The sequence below is a fragment of the Trichoderma citrinoviride genome (assembly GCF_003025115.1).
Source record: "Trichoderma citrinoviride strain TUCIM 6016 unplaced genomic scaffold BBK36scaffold_3, whole genome shotgun sequence".
In the NCBI taxonomy this organism is placed as follows: Eukaryota; Fungi; Ascomycota; class Sordariomycetes; order Hypocreales; family Hypocreaceae; genus Trichoderma; species Trichoderma citrinoviride.
Window position 1 is genome coordinate 1,204,857 of NW_020194711.1, and position 24,889 is coordinate 1,229,745.

The window sequence follows — 24,889 nt, forward strand, 5'->3', positions numbered from 1 at the left end:
TTGTTGTATACGGGAGAGGCATACTGTAAGCCAAAGCGAGTCTGTCATGGATTGAGGGGTCGTGAAATCAGTTCTTTGTTTAGATTATATTTGCGTCAAGAGGCTAGCTGCTATGCAGATCTATCTTCTTTCTTTGATCCTCTTCTTCGTATTTCTCCTCATACCGCACATGGTATCTCAGCATACAAATACTTTGCATAAGAGGAGAAAAACAACTTGCTCTTTCTCTCCCTGGAAACGTGCTTCTTCTAAGGCAACACCAATCCAACACCGCTGAGGTTCTTCTCATCAAGCTGGTTCTTCTTATCCACGCCTCCCGCTATAGGGTTCGCCCTGTAATTGAAGAGGTAGTAGTGCAGCTGGCCGTCTCCGGCGCCAAACTTCTGCTGCTCGAGGAAGAGCGCGTTGTCCATGAGGGACAGGGCGTTGAAGACGTCGAAGCGGGCGAGCTTGGCGAGGATGAGGGCGTCGTGGACGAGGTCGTTGAGGCGGGCCTTGAGGGCGGCCTTGTCAAATGGCTCCTTGAAGGCGACGTCGGTGGCGTAGTAGAAGAGGTAGGCGACGCGGATGACGTCGTGCTTGGGGTTGTTGATGGCGGAGGACTCGATGCAGTAGAAGGAGAAGAAGTCGGTGATGTTTTTCTCATCGTCCTGGCAAAGGGGGGAAATAAGTCAGTAGGGTGGACAGACACAGATATTCTGAGGGATTTGGCTCCCCTTACCTCGACGACGTAAGACCAAATGTATTGGTCCTGACCTGCCTCGACGGTGGGGCAGAACCAGTGGGTTGCTTCCTCGACTGTCATCTCAGGGGCAATGTCGAAGCGCTTCATGTACTTGTCCATCAGCTTGACAACGGCCTCCATGTCGGCCGGCTTCATCTCGCGCAGGCCCTTGGTGGAGGTGCGGTCCGGCACGGCATACTTGCGGATCTGGTACTGGGGCTTGCTGCCGTTGGGCAGGTGGACAAAGTTGCACTCGTACAGCTTCTGCCAGTTGAGTGAGCGGTGGTAGTAGCGGCAGGTGCTGATGGGCCTGGGCAAGACGATGCCGGCCGTGTACAGGCCCTGCCAGATCTCGTGCAGGTTGCTGATGCGGGTGATCTCCTTGATGAGGACGGGCGCCAGGCGCTTGCCGCGGAGCTTCTTGTGGACGCAGAGGAAGTTGACCTCGGAGCAGGTGATGACCTTGTTGCGGACGCGCACGCGCACGGGGATGGCGGAGATGAAGGCGACGAGCTTGCGGGACTGGGTGGCGCGGACGCCGACGTGGTAGTGCTTGGCCCAGCCGGGAGGCATCATGGCCCATTTCAGGATGCCGGGCCCGTAGTTGAAGCGGAACATGGCCTCGTCGTCCTCGACGTAGTGGCCGTTGAGCAGCTCGTAAATCTCCTTGATCTCGTCGTCGTTGGTCAGGTCCATCTCCACCCACTCGAAGCCGGCCACCAGCGGCGCCGGCTCCTTGGGGATCTCGTCGACCGTCTGGATCTTGAGCGGGCCCTCCTCGACCGTCTTGTCGTCCTCGCCGAAGCGCGGCACCGGCTGCGTCTGCCAGAACTTGTACGAGGCCATATCCTTGGCGTTCTTGCCCGCCGCCGCCAGCCCCGTCATGATGTCCTGCAGGTTCATCTTCTTGAGCATCTCCGCCATCTGGTCCGGCGACGGGTTCGCGCTGCCCGACGCCGCCGCCAGCTCGCCCGCCAGCGCGGGATTCAGCGCCATGAGCTCCTGCAGCTGCTGCGGCGTCAGCCCGCCGATGGCCCTCTTGAGGTCCGCCTCGGTGTCGTCGCGGTCGCTCGAGCCCGAGCCCGACTTGCCCGTCAGCAGCTCCTTGGCCTTCTTGCGCTTCGACTTCTTCTTTTTCTTGCCCGCCGCCGCGGCGCCGGAGCCGCTCGCTGCGGCGGCATCGTCACCCGCTGTTGTCGGCTCGTCATCCTCGGACTCGCCCTCGGACTCGGCCGCGGCCTGCTTGGCCTTGAGCTCGGCGTCGACCGCGCTGACCTTTTCGTCGACCGGCTTGGATTCCTCGACTGGCATCGTGTGTGTTGTATGTGTGTGGTTGAAGCTTTCAGTGGGGAAGGCCTCGAGGCTGGCTTTTGGCGCAGGTTCAGGACACGAGACGAGGCGGGCGGTGGTGGGGTGAAGCAGCACTGAGCCGAGCTTGGTGGGGTTGTGAGAGGCTGATGGCAGGCTGTTTCAGCTGAAGATGCCTGGCTGCCAAAGGCTGCCACTTTATGTCAATTGTCTTGTTTCCAGTCCTTTTTTTTTTTTTTTTTTTTTCAGACGCTTTTCAGGGGCATGGGAATAAACTCACCTCCTCTGTTTTTTATTTATCTGCCTACCTACTGAATCTATTGTGGCAGATGCTTGGCTCAACAAGCGTACGTCATGGATCAAGCCACACAAGGTACCACCTAGTGTAATACGTGTATTCAGCTTCGTCGTACCTTTTACTACCTTACCTGTCACGGTTGAACTTCACAACAGATACTGCCAGGCCGCTTGACGCCATTGAGTCCATAGTCAACGTGAGCGAAAATGTCGCTCCTGTGCCCATCTACGTCTACCAATTAGCCCAGTCATGCACCAGAATGCATCTGACTTTTCTGAACAACTAACTTGAAGTTCTTACGCCGCACCATGTCCTTACCCTGAATTGAAGGGAACATCTGATGCTGAGTGTAATTCTAGTGAATAGCCGTATAGTGTAGAATTATGCCACTCTTTTCATCAATCATCTGATTGGCGGAGTGCCAGAGTGGTTAATGGGTATGACTAGAAATCATATGGCTTCGGCCTCGCAGGTTCGAATCCTGTCTCCGTCGAGCATTTCTTTTTTTGCTCTTTATACCGAAAGATGGGTTTTCAGCCTCAAAGTCCCATTGGCCTCGAGATACTCGAGGATCGGAACTGGAGCCACGAGAAAAGCCTGAAGCACCGCACTCCGCCACATCTATGCTCTCGACAATCTGTCGTGGATAGCTGCTGCTTACTCATGGCCAACGATCTTCTCTAGAGACGTCCTCTACAAGCATCTATCCGCCTAGACAATGCCAGAATGTGACTGTAGGCGGCCTACAACTTGTGTTTTGGGGTGCCTGCATCCTATGCTTTCCATATGTGCATGCCGTTAGTTGTAGGCTGTGCCCTCAAGCTCAAACGACCTCATAATGGCCAAGCTGACTGGCGCAAAGCCCAAAATGTCATTGTGTCCTGGTTATATAGTCAGCTGGGTAGGCCAATGATTGTATTCGTAGACATACCGCCGTAGGGAAACAGCTCTTGGCGAATGATAGTGTCCTCGCCTGTTTTCCACGTAGTGACAAACGAATCATTACTCGTCCGGACCGTCCGCGTCTCTTTCCAAGAAATGAACTCATCATCATTCAGAATTCCAACGGCTTCCTCTGCGGCAGCCCGAAATAGCTTGTTATCCTCTACCCAGGGAATGTCCTTGTCATTCTTCGCGTGCACCAAGCTTATTCGCAGCCTCTTCCTCGAATGGCGGACAATATTGGCGAGTCTGTTAGCCGAGTGCCACTTGTCCACGAGGACTCTGTCGAGAACACGGTGGAAGGAGGGCCAGAAGGCAAACGGCCCAAGGGCGGGCACGATTCCTCCAAAACGATAGCCGCTGAGCATTGTGGCCAAGTCACTGAATCCGGCGACGAGCACGATGCCTGCGAACTCAATCCCCTGGAGGGTGTAACGCTCGGCGACGCCGCTGGCAACGGCGGTTCCAAGGCTGTGGCCGAGTAGCACAATTCGATTTGAGGGGACTCCGGCCACATTGATTGCCCAGTCGACCACGGCGGCGGCATCTAGGATCAGACCCTTTTCGTTGGGCTTGCCGGTGGAATGGCCGAAGCCGCGGTAGTCAATGGCTATAACGTGGTACGATGACGTATCAGTCAAGGCATGATAGCTAGCCGGCCGAGTGTTTTGGGCGATGTGACCTGCGTTCTATATGTGAAAAGTGAGTTGATATCCCCAGGCGACAGATACCGAATGAAGCATCATGACGGTGCTGAAACAAGCTTACACCGTGAACTGTGCCACTCCAGTCAGTACTTGGTTTTCTCTGACAGAACCTGAGCTACGAGATTTACTTGCATGAGATGATGAGTCTGGCCTCTGGATCGCTGGAAAGTAATCGAAATGACTCGGTCTGTGTAAAGTCACTGCAGAAGCCCACGTCCTGCGTTGCCACTGTGGTCTCATGTTGCAGATAGAGAGGCAGTGGCATAATGTGCCACGCGTAGATTGTCTCGCCATCTGAGGTTTGCAGTCCGAAAGGGGTGACTTGATTTTCTATTGGAACAGCAAAGCTGCTTGTTAGTGGCGTTACGAGCGGAAGAATGGTGACACTGGACGGACTGGCAAAGCCCCAACCCATGGGGGAATTGAGATCTGACCACAACAGCGAGTTGATGGTATGCGCATATAGGAAGCTGTATCATACAGAGTTGAGCATGTATGAGCAAATGGACACATTGAGATCATTGTAAATGTATGAGAGGCAACTCACTGCCGCTGGAAGAAGGGAATCACGCCCAGCCCTATGAGGGCGATGTAGAAGACAAATGGCACGGCGGCCAGCCAGATGGAGGCCCAAAGGGCAGGATGCAAGGAAGCCGCCATCTTACAAGCATGGGGCGAAGCGGTTGGCCCCCCCTTGCGTCTGGGATCGATTCTTTGGTGTCGGGAGGCTGCAGAGACGCAGGTTGTTTGCGGGTGATGGAGTCAGTCAACCAGCGCATGGCGGGGGAGAGATTTCTCGTAAGCGGATCTTCAATGTTGACTGCAGACAAGATGCTCCATTAAATCCCACACTACCTAGGTATTTACACAGAGCCTTGAATTTCCTTTTTATTCCAACACTTCCTTCAATGCCTGAAACCTGCCTCTGCCCTCTCATCCTGGGGGTTGATTGATGCCTTTGCTTACATGCGTTGAGTTCGATTGGCTGGCGCTATCACATTCACAACTGGTCATCTGCAGGTTCGACACCCTCTCTTTCCTCGCCCGCATGTATTCCGTGCTTGGGCATGTGTGCAATATACACACGGAGAAAATTCCATGAATATCTTATCTAGGAATGCAATTTTCTGTTATTGAGCCCGAGTCATCAATCGCCACCGGATCTACCCGTCTGCGTCTGCCTTCAATGTGCGTGGCTGGCAGATAGGTGCTCATACAGTACTGCGATGAGTGACGACGATGCTTCAGCTTCGCCCTGCCACACCACAGCCAAGGAGGCAATTCGTAATCCAGCCGCAATCAACTAAGCTGTGTACATACCGGGTACTCCGCTCATCTGCCGCTCTGCATGAGACATCGCGGACAGTACGAGGCGCCTTCGGAGTACCTCCCGAGGCCTACATTGGCGCACCCACGGCAGACGTTGGGCACTGGTGGCTGCAGCCCGTTGAGGCTCGGGAGGATCGACAAGCCCTCCGTCGTTCTCCGAGTGAAGAAGATGTGCCTCATCAGCTCATGTACGAGTCCAGCAGGTAATACACGAGTACTTACTCAGTGAACTGCATGTGCTCGGGCTGATGACGATACTTGTACTGTGCCGTATGATGCAGGTAAGTCTCACCTTTTGCATTCCCGAGCCATGACAGTCACGGCCTTCAACGTCAGCCTCTGTGATAATCAGGCGCCGCAAATCGCCCGCTTGAGTCCTCAGCGCTCTCACTGCCAAAGGCCCGGATGTGCTCTGTCCAACCCCCAACATGAAGGTCCATGTCATGTTGCTGCTGAGCGACTTCAATGAACCAACCGAACTCAAATGATAATGGACCCAATGCAAGTTCCGCACTCTAGCGCGCTCGCCAGGGCCCTGTACCTGTTGCCTTCAGCACTGTGGCCCTGGCCGTCCCAGAGGGGGGTTTAGTGGGATGGCGCTGTAGCAGCCCGCCAATCCCGCGGCGCCGCCAGCCAGCCCGGTCCCCTAGCGAACCAATCAGGCCCCTGCTGCAGAAGCTCGACGGCCCCACATCGGACTGCAGCCGCGCAGAGCCAATCAGCGAATGACTAACCTTGGCTGGGCAGCTTCCAGGATTTCGTACGAGTACTTGTACCAACACCGGCCAAAAGAGCCTTGGAGCCGACTTGCACCGCCCAGCAACTTCGTCCTACTTCCGCTTCGCACGCCTCTGCTTTGGCTCTCGTCGCTTCTCTCGCTGGCCTCTGTGCAGCATCGCCGCCCGTCCTCCCCAACTGCTTCTGCCAGCAGCTCGGCCTCACGCCCCCAGGCCGCTCGCTGCCCTCGCATGGCGCTCTTATGATGCTGACCCATCGCCCGTCGCCTGCCGCAGCCGTGTAAACCCGCCTCGAGACGCGATGGAGAAGAAGCGGAAGCTCCCCGCGAGGTCGGCCCGCGTTGAGAATGCCAACAAACGCCGCAATGTGACTCCGCGAGCCGACCGCTCCGTCACGCCTCCTCCGCCGCCCGAACCCGTCGTCAAGGAGCCGTCACCAACGCCGCCGCCGCCGCTGCCAACCTCGCTCCAGCCCGGTCAGCCGTTGCCCACGATCGAGACTCCGCAGCCCGGCGACCTGCCTATCAAAGAATATCAATCCATTTCAGAAAGGCATGTCATACCATTGTCGGTCATAAAGCCCGCGCTCGCTAACCTAGTTCACCCTCCACAGCGGCGTTCTCGCGGAATCCCTCTCGCGGTCTCGATATCGATGGATCAACGATGGGCTCTTTGAAAAGTTTTGGACCAAGCCTCACAAGCGCAAGGGCGTGCTGAACGAGGACCCAAAGAACCCGCCCAAAGACAGCATGACCCGAGTCGGTAACGTCACCATCACCATCGAGCCGCATATTATCGAGGCCACCATGTACGTGGTCAAGGAATCCAAGCAGCGTCCTCCCCCGCCCCGGACACCGCAGCAGGTGCCAAAGTCACCGGCAGTGTCTCAGCCGCAAGTCCAGGCGCAGCCGCCGCAACCGCAGTCACAACCTCAGCCGCTCGCTCGACCGGTGCTTCAATACGGCCCTCCGAATGGCTCAATGCCCCCTCCGCCTACGCCTGGATCGGCGGCATCGACGCCAATTCCAACCGCAGCCACCACCCCCAAGCCCCTCGCTGCCCCGAGCCCTTCTCAGCGGCCATCGACGTCCTCGACGAGCGTCTCGGGGATTCAGCCTACACCTTCGCCGCTCACGACCATCAACGTAGCTACATCACCATCGCCCAGCCCGGCACCCTCTGCGCAGCCTGCTGCCCTGCCCCCTGCGCCTACACCCTCTCTTCCGGCAGCAGCAGCTCCCCCGCCTCCAATTCGACCGCCCACGAATCCCCTCCCGGGACAGCAGCCAGCCTATACCGGCACGCCGTTAGCGAGGCCCCCACCACCGCCGCCGCCGTCCACAACCACAGCACCGCATAATCGACCGGCCAATGCTGGGCCAGCTCAGTCTCCAGCTGGGGTGAAGCCAGCAGCGCCAGTTGCAGGACGACCTCCGGCGAAGCCTGTTCCCAACGATCCGGTGATTGCCCTGCTCGCGCAGAAGGCCTCAGGGGATCCAGAGCTGCGAGATCTCATGAAGAGAGTTGCCGTTGGCCAGGCCAAACAAGGGGAACTCGACCGCTTCCAGAAGATTATTGATCAGTTGAATGCGGAATATCGGCGAAGCGGCGGGCAGCAGGGTCCTTCCGCCGACAGGCTGCTCGTAGATGGAAGGACGGTCAAGTACTTTGCAGATGAAGTGCGGACCATTCTCGACATTGTTTTGGCCTCCAACCCACGCCAGAGATCAAGCGAGCTAAGACCGCCGCCAAGGAGCGATCCCTTGGTCGTACTGCTTGTAAAGGCCGCTCTGGAAGATCAAAAGACCAGCGATATGATTCGACGCATTGCTGAGGGCCGTCCCGGCTTTACGGATGCAACAGATCTTAAGGAAATCCTCGACCGGCTTCACAGAGACGCGAAGCCCCCTCCTCAGGCGTCGCCTGCACCTCCACCAGCGAAGCAGCCGCCAAGCGATGCTCCCAACGGCCACATGCGAGTTTCAAATCCTCCAACCCCACAGCAGGCGAACCCGCAGGCACTACGGTCCAAGGGACCACCACCAGCGCCGAAGCCTGACATTTCCGCCGTAGTATTCGATTTCGGAACCGGAGATCGCTATCTGTTCCCCAAGTTTAGCATCCTGGAGTACCTGCCCAGCTCGTCTGGCCAAGAAGTGGTTGCATCGTTCCTCATTGTCCGCAAAGGAAGCACGTCCGAGTATGGAGGGGACCCCAAACTTGACTACTACCAACCCGTCACGATACGCATCTCTACGCAGACTGGACGCATTTTGGAAAACCTGATGCGCGTGGTGGCCCCCCAAGACGAGGTACGACGGTACATGGACGACGTTATGGACAACATGACGCGTGCCGAGTATGTGTTACTGGCAATGCATTTGCCAAGGGCGTCAAAGGAGGAAAAAGCAAACGGCGTGCTCGAGGAACCCAAGACGAATGGATCAACGCCCAAGGTCGAGACGGACTCTGAGCAGACCGTGGAAGTGAAACCGTCTGTTCTCTGGACCAAGTCGACCAACTCGACTAAGCAGCTTGAGTTTTTGAAGCCTCCAGATCCTGAGGAAGAGAACGAAGCCAAGTATAAGCGCCTCATTCAGTCTGTCACTGCGAAAGAAGTAAGAGATTAGCGTTTGACTCTCCGCGATGGCATAGAGTGTTTGGCAGTGCTGTGTGTGGCTAGAGCTGTTATTTGTTATTTTTTAGATGCTTCAAAGAACATGCATTTCGCGGGAGCGGGAGAAAGGGGTCTGGAGTATTGGATTGGCACGGAGGACATGGATCGTTTTTTTTATATGTCGTATCAAGACCGCTGGGCCTGTCATATTTTATCGGAGATGCAAGCAAACGAGGCGAACTGATCTCAAAACTTGAATTGTCCCTTCTTTTTCTTTATGGTACTGAAAGGAGATATTTGGACGCAGAAGAACAAGAAGAATGAAAACAGAGCAAAAAAAGAAGAAAAAAAATGAACCACCTCTGAAGAGGTGTGGCGGATCTCTCCCGCCGGGAATTGAACCCGGGTCTCAAGCGTGACAAGCTTGCATACTGACCACTATACTACGGAAGATCTCAGACGTTGTGGCGTCTGTTGTAGGTGGCTTGGCTCTTGCTGGGTGGCGCCGTCTATTTATCTTATAGAGGTCCAGCCCTCAAAGCATGAAGTCTGGTAGGGTTCGCACCAAGCTGCTCAGATCCAGTTCCACAGCTGCTGCAAGAAACTGCTGCCAGTTGTAATAACGCTGAATGCTTCTGATGCATCGCATCTGCCAAATAACCGGTAGGTGAGACCTTATATCATTACTTGCAATATTATCATCATCAACCACAATGCCCAATGAGACATACAAAGAAACAGAGGCGCAACTCAGCAGAAGAGAAGCATGATGTGCTGACTCAGCAGGATACGGGTGACGACACCGATCCCTTTTGGCTGCGTTATGGTTTCATGGCTGCATCTTCCCAAACTCAGAACAGAACAAAGAGCCAGGCAGCCAACCAGCTATTTCACCTACTAAACTACCTAATGTAACTTGCAACAACTCTTCACCCATGCAACCATCCTGTTCTTCCCTTCAATTGACGTGCTTCTTGTGATACCCCGATTGCTTTCCTTGCAGCCCTATTGATGGAACAATTGATTGACTGATTTGATTCTACCTTGATACCCTTTGTCATCATGGGCCAAGCCCCTTCTCAGACGCGGCGGAGGCGGACGCACGAGGAACTGACACAGGAGCTTGTGAGCGGCATTGCACCCCAGTATATCCAGTGGGCATTGCTAATTATGTGTGAACAGGCATACAGATTCAAGGAAAAGTGCTTTACATCGCTGGAGTACTACTCACTGAAAGATGTATTCAAGAACCTGGCCGACCAGCAGGGCGACATACGGTACCTCAAGGAGGACACCATAGCTCGCTTCCTCGAGATTCCAGACATCCTCGGGGCCTCGCCGGTCATCTTCCACATGATTTCATATCTGGGTGCCTTCCCCTTCCTGCAGGAGGCCCCGGTGGTGCTCGAGCTGCCGCAATTGATCATGGTCGTTGTCATCATGACGGAGCGGTATAAGCGCGTGCTTGCAAAGGGTTCAACAGACAGAACGAAACTCTTCTTCAAGAGCCTGGCCGTGTATGACCGGAAAGTGATGGAGGCCGATTCTACCCCGCGGGATTCCGCTTTTAAGGACGATGCCGCGAAGCCAAGTGCCCAGTCTAGGGGCTTCGCAATTGACCAGCCGATGGACGAGGACGAGGAGGATGACGATGATGATCTTGTCATTACGGCATTTGAGCTGCTCGACATTAACGAGGCCGCCAAGCACGGGGAGGCCGCTGGTATTCACGAGGCGATTATTCCGACGGACAACTTTCGCAAACTGATCATGCTGCTGCTGCTGATTGCGCCACTGGATCCTCAGGAGAGTCTATCGCAATATTCAAGCCGGGTCGCGGGCCAGGAACTTGAATCGCTGCGAGCCACAGCAGAGTGTGTACTGGCGTCCTTTGTCAACGTTGAGACATCTCCAGGCATTGGATATACCCGATTCAAGACTGTCATTCCGGTCCTATTTCCCAACCTATTCGCAGGCTTTAATGGCCTCTTTGAGCACTTCCTCTTCTCCAAGGATCTCGATTTCTCAAAGCACAAGGTTGAAAAGCCTGGTGATGAGCAGCTTATCATTGGCAAGATTGCGCAACCTCTACTACCAACACCTGGCGACATCTTGACCGAGCATACCCTGTCGCAACTCTCACTGTTTCTACCTGGTTCTTCGTTATTTCGACGGGTGAGATTGCTATATTCGGGAAACGAAGCCGGATTTTCAATGGGCAGCCTCCATTCTAAAATTTTCAACTGGAGAGCACCAACTATCCTTCTGGTCAGCGGGACGAGGTTAGCAGACGTCCCCGAGGGAGGCCAAGAAGCATCATTCGCCTCTTCGCTTCCGACGAAACGGTTCCCTCACGGCAGTAAATCCGAACGCGTGACGTTCGGCGTCTACGTCCGAGAGCCATGGAAGCACACTCACAAAGAGTGCTTTGGCGATTCGGAAACGGTCCTGTTCCAACTGGAACCTATCCACGATGTCTTTCCTGCCTCCACAATCAATACAGACTACATCACTTTCACGAAACCACCTGGCAATCGACCGTGTCTCGCCTTTGGTTGCCCTCATCCCAAGCCGACTCAGTCGCATCGCAAGGAGGGCATGCATGCTTTAGGAGCTGTGTCTCTGCTGTTCGACGAGTCTTTCGAGTTCGGAGTGTTCAACCATGACTACAAGTCGAGAGGCGGTGCTTTCCACACCAGCATCGTGAGAAAATATGACTTTCAGGACCGATTTCGGATCGATAACCTGGAAGTTTGGGGATGCGGTGGTGACGAGGAGGCCAAGGCGCAAGCCGAGAGATGGGCCTGGGAAGAACGCGAAGCGGAAGCCCGTCGCAGGATCAACCTGGGGACGGGGGACATTGAGGCGGACAGGGCATTGCTGGAGATGGCCGGGCTTGTAGGAGGGAATCGCAGCGGCGGTTCAATGGGTTGATGGAAAGTCAAGTAACGGTACGATGCCGATTTTTTGTTTTTCTCAGTCGCGGCGTTCGATTCCATTCTGATTCTTGATGCGTTTTGGGTACTGGATGGAATAGACTTCAATGGCAGCACATAGAGGCCGAGAATGATACCAATGCGTTCTTCCTGTTGGAGTTATAACCAGAGAGTTGGGGTGATTTGTCTTGCCCCTTTTCTTCAACTATCGTACAAATTCATACATACCGTTTCCATTCCATATTAGGCCTTTTCAGAAGAAGTCTGAATCATTTCTTGGAGCCATCGTCCTTCTTGGAGCCGTACAGTTCTCCCAGCGCACCAAGAGAGCTCTTCGGATTCTCCTTCTTCGCCTTCTTTTCCAGCGCAACCTCTGCAGCAGCCACCGCATCGGCCTCCGCCGCAGCCTTCTCCCCCCTCGACCACAGTCCCATCTTCCCCAGCACGCCCCCAGTCCCCTCCACAGCAGCGGCGGGATCTGACGGGGCCGCAGACCCCGATTGTCTCTGCATGATGGCCGCCTTCATCTGCTTCTCCTCTAGGTCGCGGATCTCGAGCTCGTGGATCCACCGCTGGCGCTTCTCCTCGGCGTCGCGCTCCTCCTTGAGCTTGCGCAGCTCCTTGGTCTTCTCGCGGTCCTTGCTGTAGTACATGCTGCCGGCGACCATGGCGATGACGGTGAAGCCCTGGGCGGCGACTCGCGCGCGGAACATTCGGTTCGCCTGCCTGGAGTCGCCCTTGCGGAGGGCTCGGTAGGCGTTGACGAAGGCGAGGACGGTCAGACCGATTCCTGCATGCGCGCGCGCGCGCTTTGGTCAGTTTTTGTCTTTGTCGTTGTTGGTTTGCGGCCCGTGAACGGAGGGGGGAGGTGGCGAAGCTTACCGAGAGGGACGAGGGGCTCTTCCTTGAGCTTGCGCTTGACTTTTTGCATTGGCCGCTCATTGTAGAGCTCCCTGCGAATGGCATGTCAGCTGTGCTGCGTACGTGTATGCTGTCTATAGAGTGACGAGGGCAAACCGCACTGGTCGTCAAAGGACGAGGGCATCTGCCCGGTGTATTCCGGCGGCCGGTTTGCCATGATGTCGGAGTCCTGTTCTTTGCGATGGCGAGCTTTGATAGTATCAATCCAGTGTGTTGTGTTTAGTTAGGACGCAATCGCCAGAGACAGTTGCTCTGATAGTATGGTCGGACTGTGGTGTCTGGTATATAAACGTTCCAGCTTCTTGTCCATGACCGCACGACAACCTTGAAAACCGCACCATTCGGCCCCTCCACCCGCATCAGAGCTGCACGCTTTCGGATGGCGCTTTGATAGGTGGGATGGTCGGCCCCAGCGCTAAGCCCGCTTGTGCTCTATTGGTGCTCAACAGCTTCCAGTGCTCCAGCTTTCTCGGCTCTAGACTTTCAGTGGCTTTCAGCGCATCTGCGCCTTGCGTCTGGCTGCTGGAACCGCTAATCTCCAGCGGGAGCAGCAGCCCCGTTGATGTTCTCCAGCTTTGTTGGGTGGCAACCTGAAGCACCAGACGCACTTGTTACGCATGTGGTGCTTGCCATCTGATTTCTAACACGACGCCTCAGCCTTTCCTCCATCTTCCACCACCAAAGTCTAACCAAGATCCAATCAACTGTGCTAGAACTCGACACAAACGACATACACCAGCTGCGAATCGACTGTGGCTTACGGATAGCAGCATCCACAGAGCTCCGATCGGCATCATCTCGTCGACTCATTGGGATCGTGCCGCTTTTTAGCATCAACTCTCGCCGTTGATCGACCGGCGGAATAACCGCCTTCACGACCTGGCGGCCACGATGCGACAACAATAGCCATGTGGCTCACCACTCCATCGGCCGAGTCTCTCACTCGGCCGCGAATCGCTGTTGCTCTTGTCTCGGCCGTCGCCGCAGCCTCGATCGGATACTACGCCTATCAGAACCGGCTCAGCACCGCGCCGGAGGCTGCCCTGCCTGGCAGCGGCCTTCACAGAAGCAACGCCGTCCGCCGAAGCAGGCGCCGATCCCGCGGACACAGACACAGTGACAGCTCTTCTTCCTCCGAGCTGCCTGCCGACGAGAACGCTGAGAATGCCGACCACGCCGAGGGCCAAGACGTCCCGGCCGCACAGCCCGTGGGCGATGGCGAGACCGTCGTAGAAGCCGCCAACGAAGAATGGTGGAACGATCCGAGCAATTATCCTCCCCAGCAGCGAGCCGGCCATAACATCGTCAGCCTTCTCTTCCGGGTGTCAGAGGACAATGCCAAGCGCAACGGCTGCGTCCACCGCGGATGCCAGTGTAACTCGTGCGGCATGGTCCCCATCCGTGGGGTTCGCTACCGCTGTGCCAACTGCGCCGACTTTGACCTCTGCGAGACGTGCGAGTCCCAGGGCGTGCACATCAAGACGCACATCTTCTACAAGATTCGGATACCTGCACCCCCGTTTGGCCCTAGGCAGATGCAACCCGTGTGGTACACAGGAGATCCCGACAGCTGCCGGCGGAACTTGCCCCGAGCTCTGATCACGAAACTGACGCGGGAAACGGGTTTCGAACGGCCGGAGCTCGAGGCCTTTTGGGAACAATGGACTTTCATGGCAAACACCGAGTGGAGGGACGACCCCAGCGAGCTCGGCATTGCCATGGACCGTAAGACCTTTGAGCGATGCCTTGTCCCGACGGGTGGTTCGCGCCATGCTTCTCCCAACCTCATTCACGACCGGATGTTTGCCTTTTACGACGACAACAAAGATGATCTGATAGGGTTTTCCGAATTCCTGCGAGGCCTGTCATATCGTAAGCGGAAAGATAAGCTTCGGAAAGTCTTTGACGGATACGACCTCGATGGTGACGGCTACGTCGACAGACGTGACTTCCTTCGCATGTTCAGAGCCTATTACGTCCTCTACAAGCAGATGCACAAAGATATCCTCGATGGTCTCGAAGACCAGCTGCTCGCCAGCTCCGAAGCTCAGCAGCTCGTCGCCAGCCGCCAACCCCTGAGCAGCCTCTTTGGGCGAGAGGGTAGAGTCCCGACAGCAGACGGGCCCCTGGCATTCAGCGGCAAGACTCTTTATCCCGACGGACATGTTGAGATCGACGTTGGGATGGAGGATGCAGTCGTACCTGATTCCAGCGACACGGCCGATCGAGATGAAATCCTGACCAACCTCTTTGCTTACGACACCGACCCGTACTCTCGTCGACGGATGCCGCCCACGGATGATGTAGACACCAATTGGCGTACCGTTCGTACCCTGACTGCCAACGACGTTGACCGAGCATACTTCCTGGCCTTGATGCACCCGCCTGCGAGTCTCGACGAACTGCCTGGAGCGATAGCGGGCAACAACGGGCTCGATGATAACGCTACGGACGAGACATCGGAGGACGAAGCAACTGAGGACAAGGAAGCAGACGAGGATCATGACAATGCTGGTTATTCGTCATCCCAACGCCACGAATCCTTCACAAACGTTTTCCGGACAACCGACAGAATCCCTACAGAAAGCGAAATCAGAGCAAGCTATGTGAATCATTATCGTCAACACGGCCCCCGAATGACCCGCCGACGTCAGGACCTGGCTCGGCGCCAGCTCCACGAGAGGTGGAAGAGGAGGCACTTCTACCTAGACGAGGAAGAAGGCGGAGAGCCACCCTCACAATGGGAAGAAGAGGAAGACATCTTGGAAACATCAGGCATCATGGGGGAGAGCTCCAAAAGAGCTAGCCCGCACCTCGCATCGACGCACTCGCGCTCCAGCTCCAAGGCCCGACTGGCAGAAGACACGAGCGATCTGGAGACCCAGTCCGACAGCTCGGCGTCCTTCACAAGCCAACCCGAGCGCTGGGCGGGGCTGGGAATCCCCGTCGCCGAAAAGGACGCTGGCAAGGAGATTCTCTATCAGGTTACGCAGCAGGCGTTCAACGAGCTTCTTGATATCATCTTCAAGCAGGCCGAAGATCTTGCGGTCCAGGCAGCCGCAACTAAGGAGCAACGTATCAAGTACAAAGCCGCAATCGACGCTGTGAGCCTCACGGATGACAAGACGGAAAACGGCAACGGCGACCCGCAAGAAGACGTATCGATCTATGCTGAGAAGTCGCCTCGACATAAGACACTCGAGGAGCTCCTGGAGGAATCCGGATACATGCTTGACTCGAGCCATCAGGAGCCCCGAAATGCAGTTGAGATTAGCATTGTGGAGGAAATCATACGGGAAGAGCATGCTCTCGAAGCCGGCGAACACTCATCGAATCCGGCCGAGGGCGAGACGACCGAATCCGAGTCTGAGTCTGTGGACGAAGCCGAAGATGAACATCGCGATCCTACCCTGCCACAGTTCCGTCCCAACAGCGTCCCCGCGGCTCCCCCAACGGTACCATCATCGTCCTCGTCCAAACGCAAGGAGAAAGAGCCCTCTAAGGATGGGGCCAAGACGGACTCGGAAAAGCCACCGGCGCCCAAGAAGATATCCAGTGAACCATCAGCCAAGACGCTACGGAGATGGAAGAAGCTGAACCTGGCCGAGCAGCAGGCGGCCGAGCGAGGCGGTTGGGGCAGGCTCAACTTTGCCGAGTTTGAGGAGATTTACAAGAATCAGGAGCACCAGGGTAACAGGCTGGACTACCTCGGCAGCTGGATAGATTTCTGCATTCCTTAGGCCGGCAGATTCTAAGCGTGTATCTGCATCTGCTCTCATTCTTTTGGGGGAGGGTGTTGTCGATGCCAGCGGTAGGGATGCAGATGGGGCAAATTGGCTATTTCTCTCGCGAAGTGTATAGTAAAACTTTCCAGCGACGCCTAGTTGCAGGTTTCAGCGGTTAAAACGAAGTACAAAGGCTCCAGCGGATCAAAAAGAAGTATAAAGGTTGTTTCTAGGTAAATAATAAACAAAAATGTTAGCAGTTCGTCATTTTGTCAAGCGCAAAAGTCATTTGCGTAAGGTGGAGGGACATGGACATGGAGAAAGAGAAACAGCACTGAGTAGCATCATGATTTAAAAAGAAATGGTCAGAAAGGAGTATATCATTTCTCATGCAGTCAACTCATCGCTAAGAAGTTTGATGCTAGTATAACCATTGAACGCCGGCGTGCTGTTTCCGCTTTTTGCCTTCCCAACCGCTCCCTATCCCAAACGCCAGGTTGTGTGAGTATATGCCCCCTCCCTTAAACAATGTAATAGTACAAGAGAATCTCGCAACAACAACCCCTTCAGACATCTGTCCTGTCGAGTGCTTTGACAAGAACGTAACTCGTCCCAGCGGCCAAAACGCCTATGATCAGCGTCTGGATAGCGCCCCATAGACCAGCCCTGTGATTCCTAATGGCGACGTAATTCTTGACGTATCCAAAGCCCAGGAGGATGACGACCGTGACGGCGATGGAGACGAAGAGCGCGTCGCCGACCTTGTTCATGACGAAGTAAGGAATCATGGGAATCAGACCGCCGACGAAGTAGCTCAGCCCCATGGTGAGGCCGGAGATCCAGGCACGGTGGACGTTTGGCTTCTCGAGGCGCAGCGAAAAGTCCATGCGGAAGCGAATCCACTGCTCGCGGTTCTTGCAGAGCTCGTCTACCAGGGGGGCGGCGGCCTGCCGTGAGACGTTGTACTTTTCCAAGATGCAAAAGATGTCGTCTCTCTGCTCCTGAGGGAGGCTGCAGTCGACCAGGCTGAGCTCGCGCTGTTCCTCGGAGTTGTAGTGATCCCGCTCAGTGACGGCGGCGAGGTACGCGCCCAGGCCCATGCTGATCATGCCGGAGAAGAGCTCGGCCATGCCGCCCATGATGACGAGTTTTGTGCTGCCGAGGCTGGATAGGCCCGCTGTGAGGGCGAATGGCACTGTAAGGCCGTCTGAAAATCCGATAATGACATCGCGGAGGACGTCTGTGAGGTCTGTGCTTGAGGACGCGGTGGAGGTTATTGAGGAAGAGTCGGGCTGGATAATGGATTTGTTGTCCCAGGGCCGCTCAATGGCAGGCTCTGCTGGTAGTAGGGGAGATGATTCTGTCGGTCGCTGTGACATGGTGTTTGTTTTCCTCTTTTCCTCTTCCGTTGTTGTGTTGTATGTTGTAGCGGAGAAGGCCGCTGTATATCAAAGTGGATTGGGTGGTATAAATGATTGCCAATGTGAATCAGGCAACAACAGTCAAGAATGATGAGCAAAGTAGGACGATGTAAATCAGCCCAAGAATGTGAGGAGGTTGATGAGGAATCAAGCAGGAGATAATTTATATTGTCATGAGATCTTGTTCGTCAGATCGATGCATCAACAGCCAGCCCTTATAAGGGAGATCACTGGACGCAGATGTATGGAACCCTCTCGCACTCTTCGCAACAGACCGAGCCAATCGACGGCCTGGTAATTCGGAACACCCACGTCGGAGATAATTTTTCAAGGGTGCAGCAGTCGGCTTCTGACGTCTTATTGCTGTTGAATCGATCCAAGCTTCTTCGATATGAGAGAGGCGGGAACCTCAGCCAGGAGCGCAAGCCAATCAGCAATTCGGGTTTAGTCAGCGGTGAGTAACCAATTACCCGATCGGGAAGTGAAGGCGCTGCCAAGGCGGGATCCTAGACGGAAGTACTTCGAAGCTGTACGGAATATTTGGTCTTCTGGCGATGCGGTGAGATTCATGCGGTCCCGTGTCTCCAAACCCTCTTCTTCTCGCCCTTTTGTTCGTTCTTTTATACACGGGGTTAAGAAGCAGGCGCCCGTATGGAATATGGCGTTCTGTTAAATCCTTCGTAGACCGAGCGAGCACATTCGTCATATGCACTGCGGCGTAAGTTGCCGTCAGCAAAATCGCCACCCCGTTGGCGTCGAATTCACCGAACTCCGAGTTTCGCGGACTCATTCGCTCTCAGTGGTTTTCGGATAAGGATCCGTGCCGAATGTTGTTAGTTGACGTTGAGCGGCTCGCCACGAGCGGGATTACTCATTTGCGTTGCTCTCGGGCCAATCTAGGAGATCGTCAAATGCAAATAGCGAGCAGTCGCTCTGTGACGTTGCTGTTGCTGACCCGTCGGCGCTCGGGACCGCGCATAGGGCTGCCGGATCGTTGAGGAATCCAAAGTCGAAATCTATATCAAAGTTGACCATATCCAGCTGATCGGTCCAGCTCAATGATCCCTCGCTCTCGGCTCCAGGGCTGAGGCCGGCGGCATTGTCTCGCAACATCTTCAGGTACTCCACGGGAGTGACGCCAACGCACTTCTTGAAGACGCGATGGAAATGCCACTTGGAGAGACCCGTCTTCTTGGCCATCTGGCTAAGGCTCATCCTCAACTCGCTCATATCTTGGTCTCGGCCGCTGGCAGCCTGGTGATGCCGCACAAACGCCCGGATCTTCTGCACTGCGTCCTCCTCCGGCATCAGGCCCAGCACTTCGGGCTTGCATCGTTTGCATGCTCTGAAGCCGTTCTCTTTGGCCTCGTCCCCCGAGGCGTAGAAGCGTACATTTGCGCGGCGAGCTAGCCTAGCCTTGCAAGTTGGACGGCAAAAGACTTTGGTGGTGCGAACGCCGTAGACAAAGAAGCCGTCGGCTGCGGCATCGCGCGACTGGACGGCCTGCCATTTGGAGTCGTCGTCGAGGAAGAGTGGAATATGCGACATGTCCATGCCTGCGTACATGTGCATAGTGGCGTGGCTGATGACGGCAGCTGTATCTGTAACTTGTAACTGTATTTGTGACTGTGCCTACAGCGAAGGGTGCAGCGCAAGACCTTGCGAGGATATGGGTTGCTCTCTTGCAGTAGATGCCTGCTTCTCAAGTGGTGATTGTGATAAAGCGTAGAAGATCGGACATTCTGGCGATGCCAAGCCGGGGCATCTTCCAGTGTTAAGTACTTTTGACGTTGTGAGGAGTTGTCAAGAGTTGCGGCAGTTGCGAGCTCGTCCGTGATCAAGATCGAAAAAGCGGGTACTTGCTCTTAAAGTGACCAATCAGGCCGCACCTGCCCGACAGGCAACACTAGGCAATTGACTAGCCTGACGAGCCAACCTTGAAGGCAAGAACGAACAACTCCGTGGAACTGCAATACATGTCTTCACTTTAGGTTCCCAACTGCCGAAGAGATGGCGGACAAGGCTGAGATTAGTGGGGAGTGAAGCATCATGATTCCATATCCCTTTGCAACTTTCTCCGACAAAACTCGATAAGTTTTCAGATCAGTATGTGCGTTGTTCCATCAGCCAGACGTCATCTTAGGTTGACCGTCTGCCGCCGTGCTGCTCTCGCTTCGCCCGTCATCTTAACAGCTCGGGTACGACTTACACTCAGATTACGGCTATCCCGATACTCACAGCTAGAGAAGGTCTCATGATAGGGCAATTCTATGAATTCCCAGCAAAACTTGGAATTTGTCCATACTAATACGAAGTACTCCTCAGTTAAAAGCCCCTGATAATACGACCCATGCGCACCTGAAAACGAAATTGGTATCCCCGGCAATGTCTGTGAAGTAAAGAAGCAGAAGGCGCCGAAACGAAACGCAGCCGAATCCAGACGGCTGAACCATCCATAACACAAGTCCCAAAAAAGTCGAATATAAGCAAATCAAGCGAAATCCGGAAAAGAAGTTGCGCCCACGTTGTATCCCCAATCTGGTTTGTATGACCATTGCTATTGAAAAATAGTCAGAAACTCCGAGTCGTCCAGATCCTTCCAAGCGTCTTCAACAGAAAGAAGGTCAAGAGGAAAATGATTTTGTTCCATGGTAATTTGATCGCTCAATTGACCCATGAGGGGGAAGAAGGCTTCCTCGCCTGGTGCCAGGTTCATCGTGAACTCGGCAAAAGAATCATATTCGGTGAGAGGATCATACTCGAATTCGTTAGCAGGCTCGACGACAGGAGCAGACTCAACGGCGGGAGCAGGCTCGACAACGGGAGCAGGCTCGACAACGGGAGCAGGCTCGACAACGGGAGCAGGCTCGACAACGGGAGCAGGCTCGACAACGGGAGCAGGGTCGACAACGAGAGCAGTCTTAGTCAAGGGGGCCAACTCCTCAATTACGTCCATTTTGGGGCTTGGATAGACTGCATCTGGTTGGGCTGGCACCACCTGTGCTTGGCTGCCTTGCACTTCGCTGGTAGAAGCTGTCGTATCCAGATTCTGGCTTCCGACCTGGAGAGGCTCCGCCATTGGCGACTGAAGCCCAGTGTTTATAGTCAAGGACGATTCGAGCACATGATGCTGGCAATCGGTCTGGCCCAAATCGCTTGATTTCTGACTCTGGGAGGATTGGGCCATGAGGCTTTGTGAGCCAGTGCCGGTAACTTGAGAACATTCAGCCACGGGTGATTGAAGACCAGTATAACCAAGCTCAGCCAGCTGATAAGTCTGCAACATTTCGGTTAGGGGCGATTGAAGCTCAATGTTCAAAGCGGGGGAATGCTCGGCCACGGGTGTTCGAAGACCAATGTTTTGCCGCTTTGGACAAGGCAGAGCATCGTCACTATTCGAGTCTTGGCGTTTCCGCATCCTGCCATTACCAAGCAGAGTATCCTGGCCCTGCTTACCATCGAGAGAATCTACAACCCGGGTGGTTGCCTGGCCTTGATCGAATGAAGCTGTCTGCGAGTGAGCACATGGCTCTTCGTCAAAATCTTTGATCCAGTTTGCCACAATCTCAGCAATCTCATCACTGTTGGTCTCAAGAAACATCAAGTGTCCGTTTCCCCTGATACCAAACTTGGCCAGGTCGATGTGGTCCACTGTCACGCCTGCTTGTCGCATGAACAGTACAGTGGCCCAGTCGAACATGGAATGAGAGCTCGCCTCGGCAGTGATGACTGCGTGGCGCATCTGCTTCAAGTGAACCAGCTGTGGGACAGAGTCCTGTCCTGCCTTGAGCGGCTTGGGCAGAGCCACACCTCCTGGCCTCCACCTCTGCACCATGTAGCAGCCGTTGTTATCTGGAAGTTGGCGGGCTTCGAATTCCAGTGCTGGTCCTGTTATCTGAGGCTCAAAAGTCAGAGGGATATCAGCAAGTCCAAACTTTCGTACGTTGGCATCCCTCCTCAGCCAGGGGCTGTATACCCGGCCGTCACGAGTATCTTTGTGAGCTCTCGCGGCTGGCGGACCGGCTGGCTCGATAGCCACGACCTTGGCTACCAGGTGTGGAACAGCATCGGCAGCGAGCCAGGCCGCGGTGCCTCCGGCTCCTTGCCCGATCAAGATTGCCTTTCCAGTCATACTGAGGAGGTTGCGGAGGCCATTTTGAGCCAACCTTTCTCGCAAGGGCTTTTGCACGAGAAGGGCCTGCAGTGAACAATGATATCTGTGGAAGAACGGGTCACCAGGTTGACCGGTCTATCAATGTCATGTTAGTAGACTTTACTCCAACTACCCGAATGGAGACAATCTTACCCCTGGCCACTTGTCGTGCAAACCCGCCGTCGGCCATGCGGTCGTGCCTCGGATCACGTTTCTCTCGGGAGCAGTAAGCTGATTCTCAACACTCCTCTGGCTCATATACTGCGCCGTTGGCAACAGTTGGCCAGGCATGACAGCGGCAATAGGCAATTTAGATAAGCCACTGCCGGGCAAGTGGACAACGTATACGCGATAGCCTCTGTTGACAAAATACGCGGCCCAGCCCGTCCCAAAATCGGGCTTTGCGAGCCATATCTATTGAGACATGTCAGTATCTCGTCCTCCAGGGTGTCCTTGTGCTCCTCGAGACTTACGTCGCCACTGTGGAAATCGCCGTGAATTAAGACGATGGGCTCCTCATGCTCGACAGTTCCGGGCGCGAGATGCTCAACATACATCTCAGCAACCACTGCGTCCTTCCTGCCAGGCCATTCAGCTGGCACAAAGAAATACGACTGGCTGCAGTCTGCTCCAACGATGCCGGCAGGAATCTGCTCTTTACCAGATGCCACATCAGAATAACTCATGGCTACTGGCGCATCCAGATGAGGACCAGAGGCCTTGGATGCCATTCTGGTGCAGTGGCCAGGAATATCTGCCAAGCTATGTAAGCCAATCTGGGCCTTTTGTCAGTTACATACGAGTCCAAACAAGACGGGCGCAAGTAAGGGAGGCGCTCAATGGTGATAATAGATACATACCTATGAGGGCAGGAAACCGCTTCGAGTAGCCCTTGTATGAATGCAAGGAAACAGGTGACAGAGACAGCTGCTGAAGCGGCTGCTTGTTGCATGCAGCCAACTTGCAACCAAATATGTGGGAGAGCAAGATGTGGCGAGATTGTCGGTAGGAGTTTTTGGGCAACGAGAGAGTTGCGAATGAACTCTGATCAAGCCACCCCGCTCGTTTCTGCTGCAGGCCAAGGGAATCAAAGTTTCGTCAAAGCCAGCAGTTGACGAGGAAGTCCCCGAACCCGTACCAAGAGGCTTTTCTTTGTCGCTTTTGATGGAGTTTGACCTAAGGGAGCCGCCAACCCAAAAAGTATCGTGGGCTCAACGGTTTGTGGGTTGACCTTGCGAGGGAGTGGGAGGAGGGAAGAAGCAAGAGGAAGGAGGAGGAGGAGGAGAAGAAGAAGAGGAGGAGGAGGAGGAGGAGGAGGAGGAGGAGAGAATTCGGAGAGATAATTGAATCCCCCCGAAGATGATGCTTAATTATGTGTGTGCGCACTCCAAAAGATTTCTAGTGATGTGAGAAGTCATGTGCTCAGATTCTTGCAGCTGGCAAGTCGGTGAGCAGTGTCAGAACGGGATTCTGCCTCGAGGGGCTTCTGGTCAGTATGGTGCCTTGTGTCCTAGAGTTTGTGTGCGTGTTTATGAGGATGTAGAGATGTATGAGAATGCATTTGACCCTCGAATCTATTCAACGACCTTCCTTCTACCTTACGAAATACGAATTTGAGAAGGTGAAGAGAAAACTTGACCATTCCGATATACCGCGCATAGAGAGGGTACCATTCTCCGAACCCCAATAGATGGCCTCCATCGGAATAATCAATAATGACTAGGATAAAGCGCGGCAATCGGGAAGACAAGGGATAATCGCCCTAAAACGACACTTGCAGGTCCTTGCCAAATGACAGATTATTTCGACAAGGAACAGACAAAGGCGATGTGTCAACAAGACTGAACGCAAAAAGGCAAAACAAAGCCACCTCTTACATCCTCACACGGGCGACGCTGGCCGAGGAATCTCATCCTTCATATCAGGCACCCACCCCTTCGGCCGCTCGCTCCCCCTGACGACGAGCCCGTAGCCCAGCTTCTCGACCTTGTTGATGCTCTGCCGCATGACCTCCATCTTGCCCCTAAAGTCCTTGGTCGGAATCTGCGGCAGCATCTCGAACGCGCACCCGAGCTCCTGCATGTCGCCCAGGATGTTCCTCTCGTAGTCGCCCACCAGCTTGCCCGACTGCGCCGTCGTGACCGTCGCGAAGCGCATCAGCTCGCCAAAGAGGTCAAACAGGCCAAACATGTAGTCGTGCGGCGTGAGCAGGACGTCGGCCGGCGTGGCCGCCTGCGTCTCTTCCGGGGTGATGACTGTCTGGTGCCGCAGGTAGTGCGCAAAGGAGAGCGCCTCGACGAGCTCCTCCAGGCATTTCAGGGAGGTGCCGTAGCGGTAGCGGTTGATGAACTGGACGTCTGCGGCGATGGGGGAGAGGAGCTTTGCGATTTCTTTGAGGCGCGTGTCGACGTCTTTCTGGATGTCTTCCGGGAAGTCCTTGTTGAGTTCTTTGACCCTGCGGAGAGTAAGTCAAGTCAACGAGGACTAGTCGAGAGCCCAAAGCCTTTCAATCATGAGTTTGTATACCTTTGTAACGTGAAAATGCTAGAGAAAAGTATGAGCATGGTTGCTGTGTTCGTCAATCACAAGAGATTGAATTGGTCGTAATCATGGACTGACATCTTCTTGCTCTGGGCCGTCACGTCCCTGGACGCCTTAATGATGCGTTCTCTGCGGTCGTAATGCTCATCCAACTCATCCCGGATATTCTCAAACATGGAGTGAAAGCGGCCCCGCGGCAGCTGCTGCGACGTCTTTGAGCGAGCATTGCCATCGTAGTCTCTCTTAGTGCCTCCGGCCATGGTTCCTGCCCCTCTGAGTTCAAAGATGTTGCGTGAGAATGTCGTGAAAAAAAACTCTGTCGTGGAAGTTTTGTCGTCGTCTTGCCAATGGGTACTGGTTTTTGAGTATGTAGTTGATGGATTCACGGCTTCAGCTCAAAGCTTCAGCTTGGCCCCAAAAGTTTGGTTCAAGGTGCCTGGTGGTTGAGAGTGGAGACGCGGGCGGTCGAAAGCAGCCACTCAGAAGCTCCAGATGGCCTGCACCAGCCCCACTAACCCTACAAGCTTGGG

At 54.8% G+C, this 24,889-nt stretch overlaps 11 protein-coding genes and 2 non-coding genes across 13 annotated transcripts; 4 read left to right on the top strand and 9 right to left on the bottom strand.

The window, feature by feature from the left end:
- Window positions 1–248: 248 nt before the first annotated feature.
- Window positions 249–2,035, bottom strand: BBK36DRAFT_1111917 (N-myristoyl transferase; the record flags this gene model as incomplete). The annotated part of the gene is made up of 2 exons (XM_024889750.1): window positions 249–650; window positions 722–2,035. The coding sequence occupies 2 exons, from the start codon at window positions 2,033–2,035 to the stop codon at window positions 249–251; spliced, it is 1,716 nt and encodes a 571-aa protein (XP_024752098.1).
- Window positions 2,036–2,742: 707 nt separating this feature from the next.
- On the top strand, window positions 2,743–2,823 carry BBK36DRAFT_t44. Its single transcript has one exon. It is a non-coding gene; the product is annotated as a tRNA-Ser (tRNA).
- A 305-nt stretch (window positions 2,824–3,128) lies between these two features.
- On the bottom strand, window positions 3,129–4,639 carry BBK36DRAFT_1191923 (alpha/beta-hydrolase; the record flags this gene model as incomplete). The annotated part of the gene is made up of 6 exons (XM_024896744.1): window positions 3,129–3,211; window positions 3,262–3,961; window positions 4,022–4,025; window positions 4,108–4,309; window positions 4,376–4,449; window positions 4,527–4,639. 6 exons carry the CDS (start codon window positions 4,637–4,639, stop codon window positions 3,129–3,131), a joined length of 1,176 nt encoding a protein of 391 aa, XP_024752099.1.
- Window positions 4,640–5,311: 672 nt separating this feature from the next.
- BBK36DRAFT_1138878 (hypothetical protein) lies at window positions 5,312–5,753 on the bottom strand (the record flags this gene model as incomplete). Its single annotated transcript, XM_024893270.1, has 3 exons — window positions 5,312–5,483; window positions 5,531–5,571; window positions 5,601–5,753. 3 exons carry the CDS (start codon window positions 5,751–5,753, stop codon window positions 5,312–5,314), a joined length of 366 nt encoding a protein of 121 aa, XP_024752100.1.
- Window positions 5,754–6,346: 593 nt separating this feature from the next.
- On the top strand, window positions 6,347–8,712 carry BBK36DRAFT_1191931 (hypothetical protein; the record flags this gene model as incomplete). The annotated part of the gene is made up of 3 exons (XM_024896745.1): window positions 6,347–6,601; window positions 6,645–6,879; window positions 6,928–8,712. The coding sequence occupies 3 exons, from the start codon at window positions 6,347–6,349 to the stop codon at window positions 8,673–8,675; spliced, it is 2,238 nt and encodes a 745-aa protein (XP_024752101.1). The 3' UTR covers window positions 8,676–8,712.
- Window positions 8,713–9,043: 331 nt separating this feature from the next.
- BBK36DRAFT_t54 lies at window positions 9,044–9,115 on the bottom strand. The gene has a single exon. It is a non-coding gene; the product is annotated as a tRNA-Asp (tRNA).
- Window positions 9,116–9,724: 609 nt separating this feature from the next.
- Window positions 9,725–11,596, top strand: BBK36DRAFT_1113567 (hypothetical protein; the record flags this gene model as incomplete). Its single annotated transcript, XM_024889928.1, has 2 exons — window positions 9,725–9,787; window positions 9,845–11,596. 2 exons carry the CDS (start codon window positions 9,725–9,727, stop codon window positions 11,594–11,596), a joined length of 1,815 nt encoding a protein of 604 aa, XP_024752102.1.
- A 271-nt stretch (window positions 11,597–11,867) lies between these two features.
- Window positions 11,868–12,676, bottom strand: BBK36DRAFT_1111939 (hypothetical protein; the record flags this gene model as incomplete). The annotated part of the gene is made up of 3 exons (XM_024889754.1): window positions 11,868–12,388; window positions 12,481–12,551; window positions 12,621–12,676. 3 exons carry the CDS (start codon window positions 12,674–12,676, stop codon window positions 11,868–11,870), a joined length of 648 nt encoding a protein of 215 aa, XP_024752103.1.
- A 594-nt stretch (window positions 12,677–13,270) lies between these two features.
- On the top strand, window positions 13,271–16,259 carry BBK36DRAFT_1134555 (hypothetical protein; the record flags this gene model as incomplete). The annotated part of the gene is made up of 1 exon (XM_024892349.1): window positions 13,271–16,259. Exon 1 carries the CDS (start codon window positions 13,428–13,430, stop codon window positions 16,257–16,259), a length of 2,832 nt encoding a protein of 943 aa, XP_024752104.1. The 5' UTR covers window positions 13,271–13,427.
- Window positions 16,260–16,810: 551 nt separating this feature from the next.
- BBK36DRAFT_1113922 (DUF125-domain-containing protein) lies at window positions 16,811–17,623 on the bottom strand (the record flags this gene model as incomplete). Its single annotated transcript, XM_024889962.1, has 1 exon — window positions 16,811–17,623. One exon carries the CDS (start codon window positions 17,621–17,623, stop codon window positions 16,811–16,813), a length of 813 nt encoding a protein of 270 aa, XP_024752105.1.
- Window positions 17,624–18,532: 909 nt separating this feature from the next.
- On the bottom strand, window positions 18,533–19,219 carry BBK36DRAFT_1111854 (hypothetical protein; the record flags this gene model as incomplete). The annotated part of the gene is made up of 1 exon (XM_024889742.1): window positions 18,533–19,219. The coding sequence occupies one exon, from the start codon at window positions 19,217–19,219 to the stop codon at window positions 18,533–18,535; it is 687 nt and encodes a 228-aa protein (XP_024752106.1).
- Window positions 19,220–21,209: 1,990 nt separating this feature from the next.
- BBK36DRAFT_1191954 (alpha/beta-hydrolase) lies at window positions 21,210–22,375 on the bottom strand (the record flags this gene model as incomplete). Its single annotated transcript, XM_024896746.1, has 3 exons — window positions 21,210–21,914; window positions 21,972–22,232; window positions 22,292–22,375. Coding segments are annotated over 3 exons (1,050 nt in total), but the record flags the coding sequence as incomplete, so codon positions are not given.
- A 1,322-nt stretch (window positions 22,376–23,697) lies between these two features.
- Window positions 23,698–24,794, bottom strand: BBK36DRAFT_1134557 (Translin; the record flags this gene model as incomplete). The annotated part of the gene is made up of 4 exons (XM_024892350.1): window positions 24,768–24,794; window positions 24,438–24,621; window positions 24,345–24,362; window positions 23,698–24,273 (listed from the first exon to the last, which is right to left on the bottom strand). Exons 2-4 carry the CDS (start codon window positions 24,617–24,619, stop codon window positions 23,700–23,702), a joined length of 774 nt encoding a protein of 257 aa, XP_024752108.1. The 5' UTR covers window positions 24,620–24,621; window positions 24,768–24,794.
- Between the last annotated feature and the right edge of the window lie 95 nt (window positions 24,795–24,889).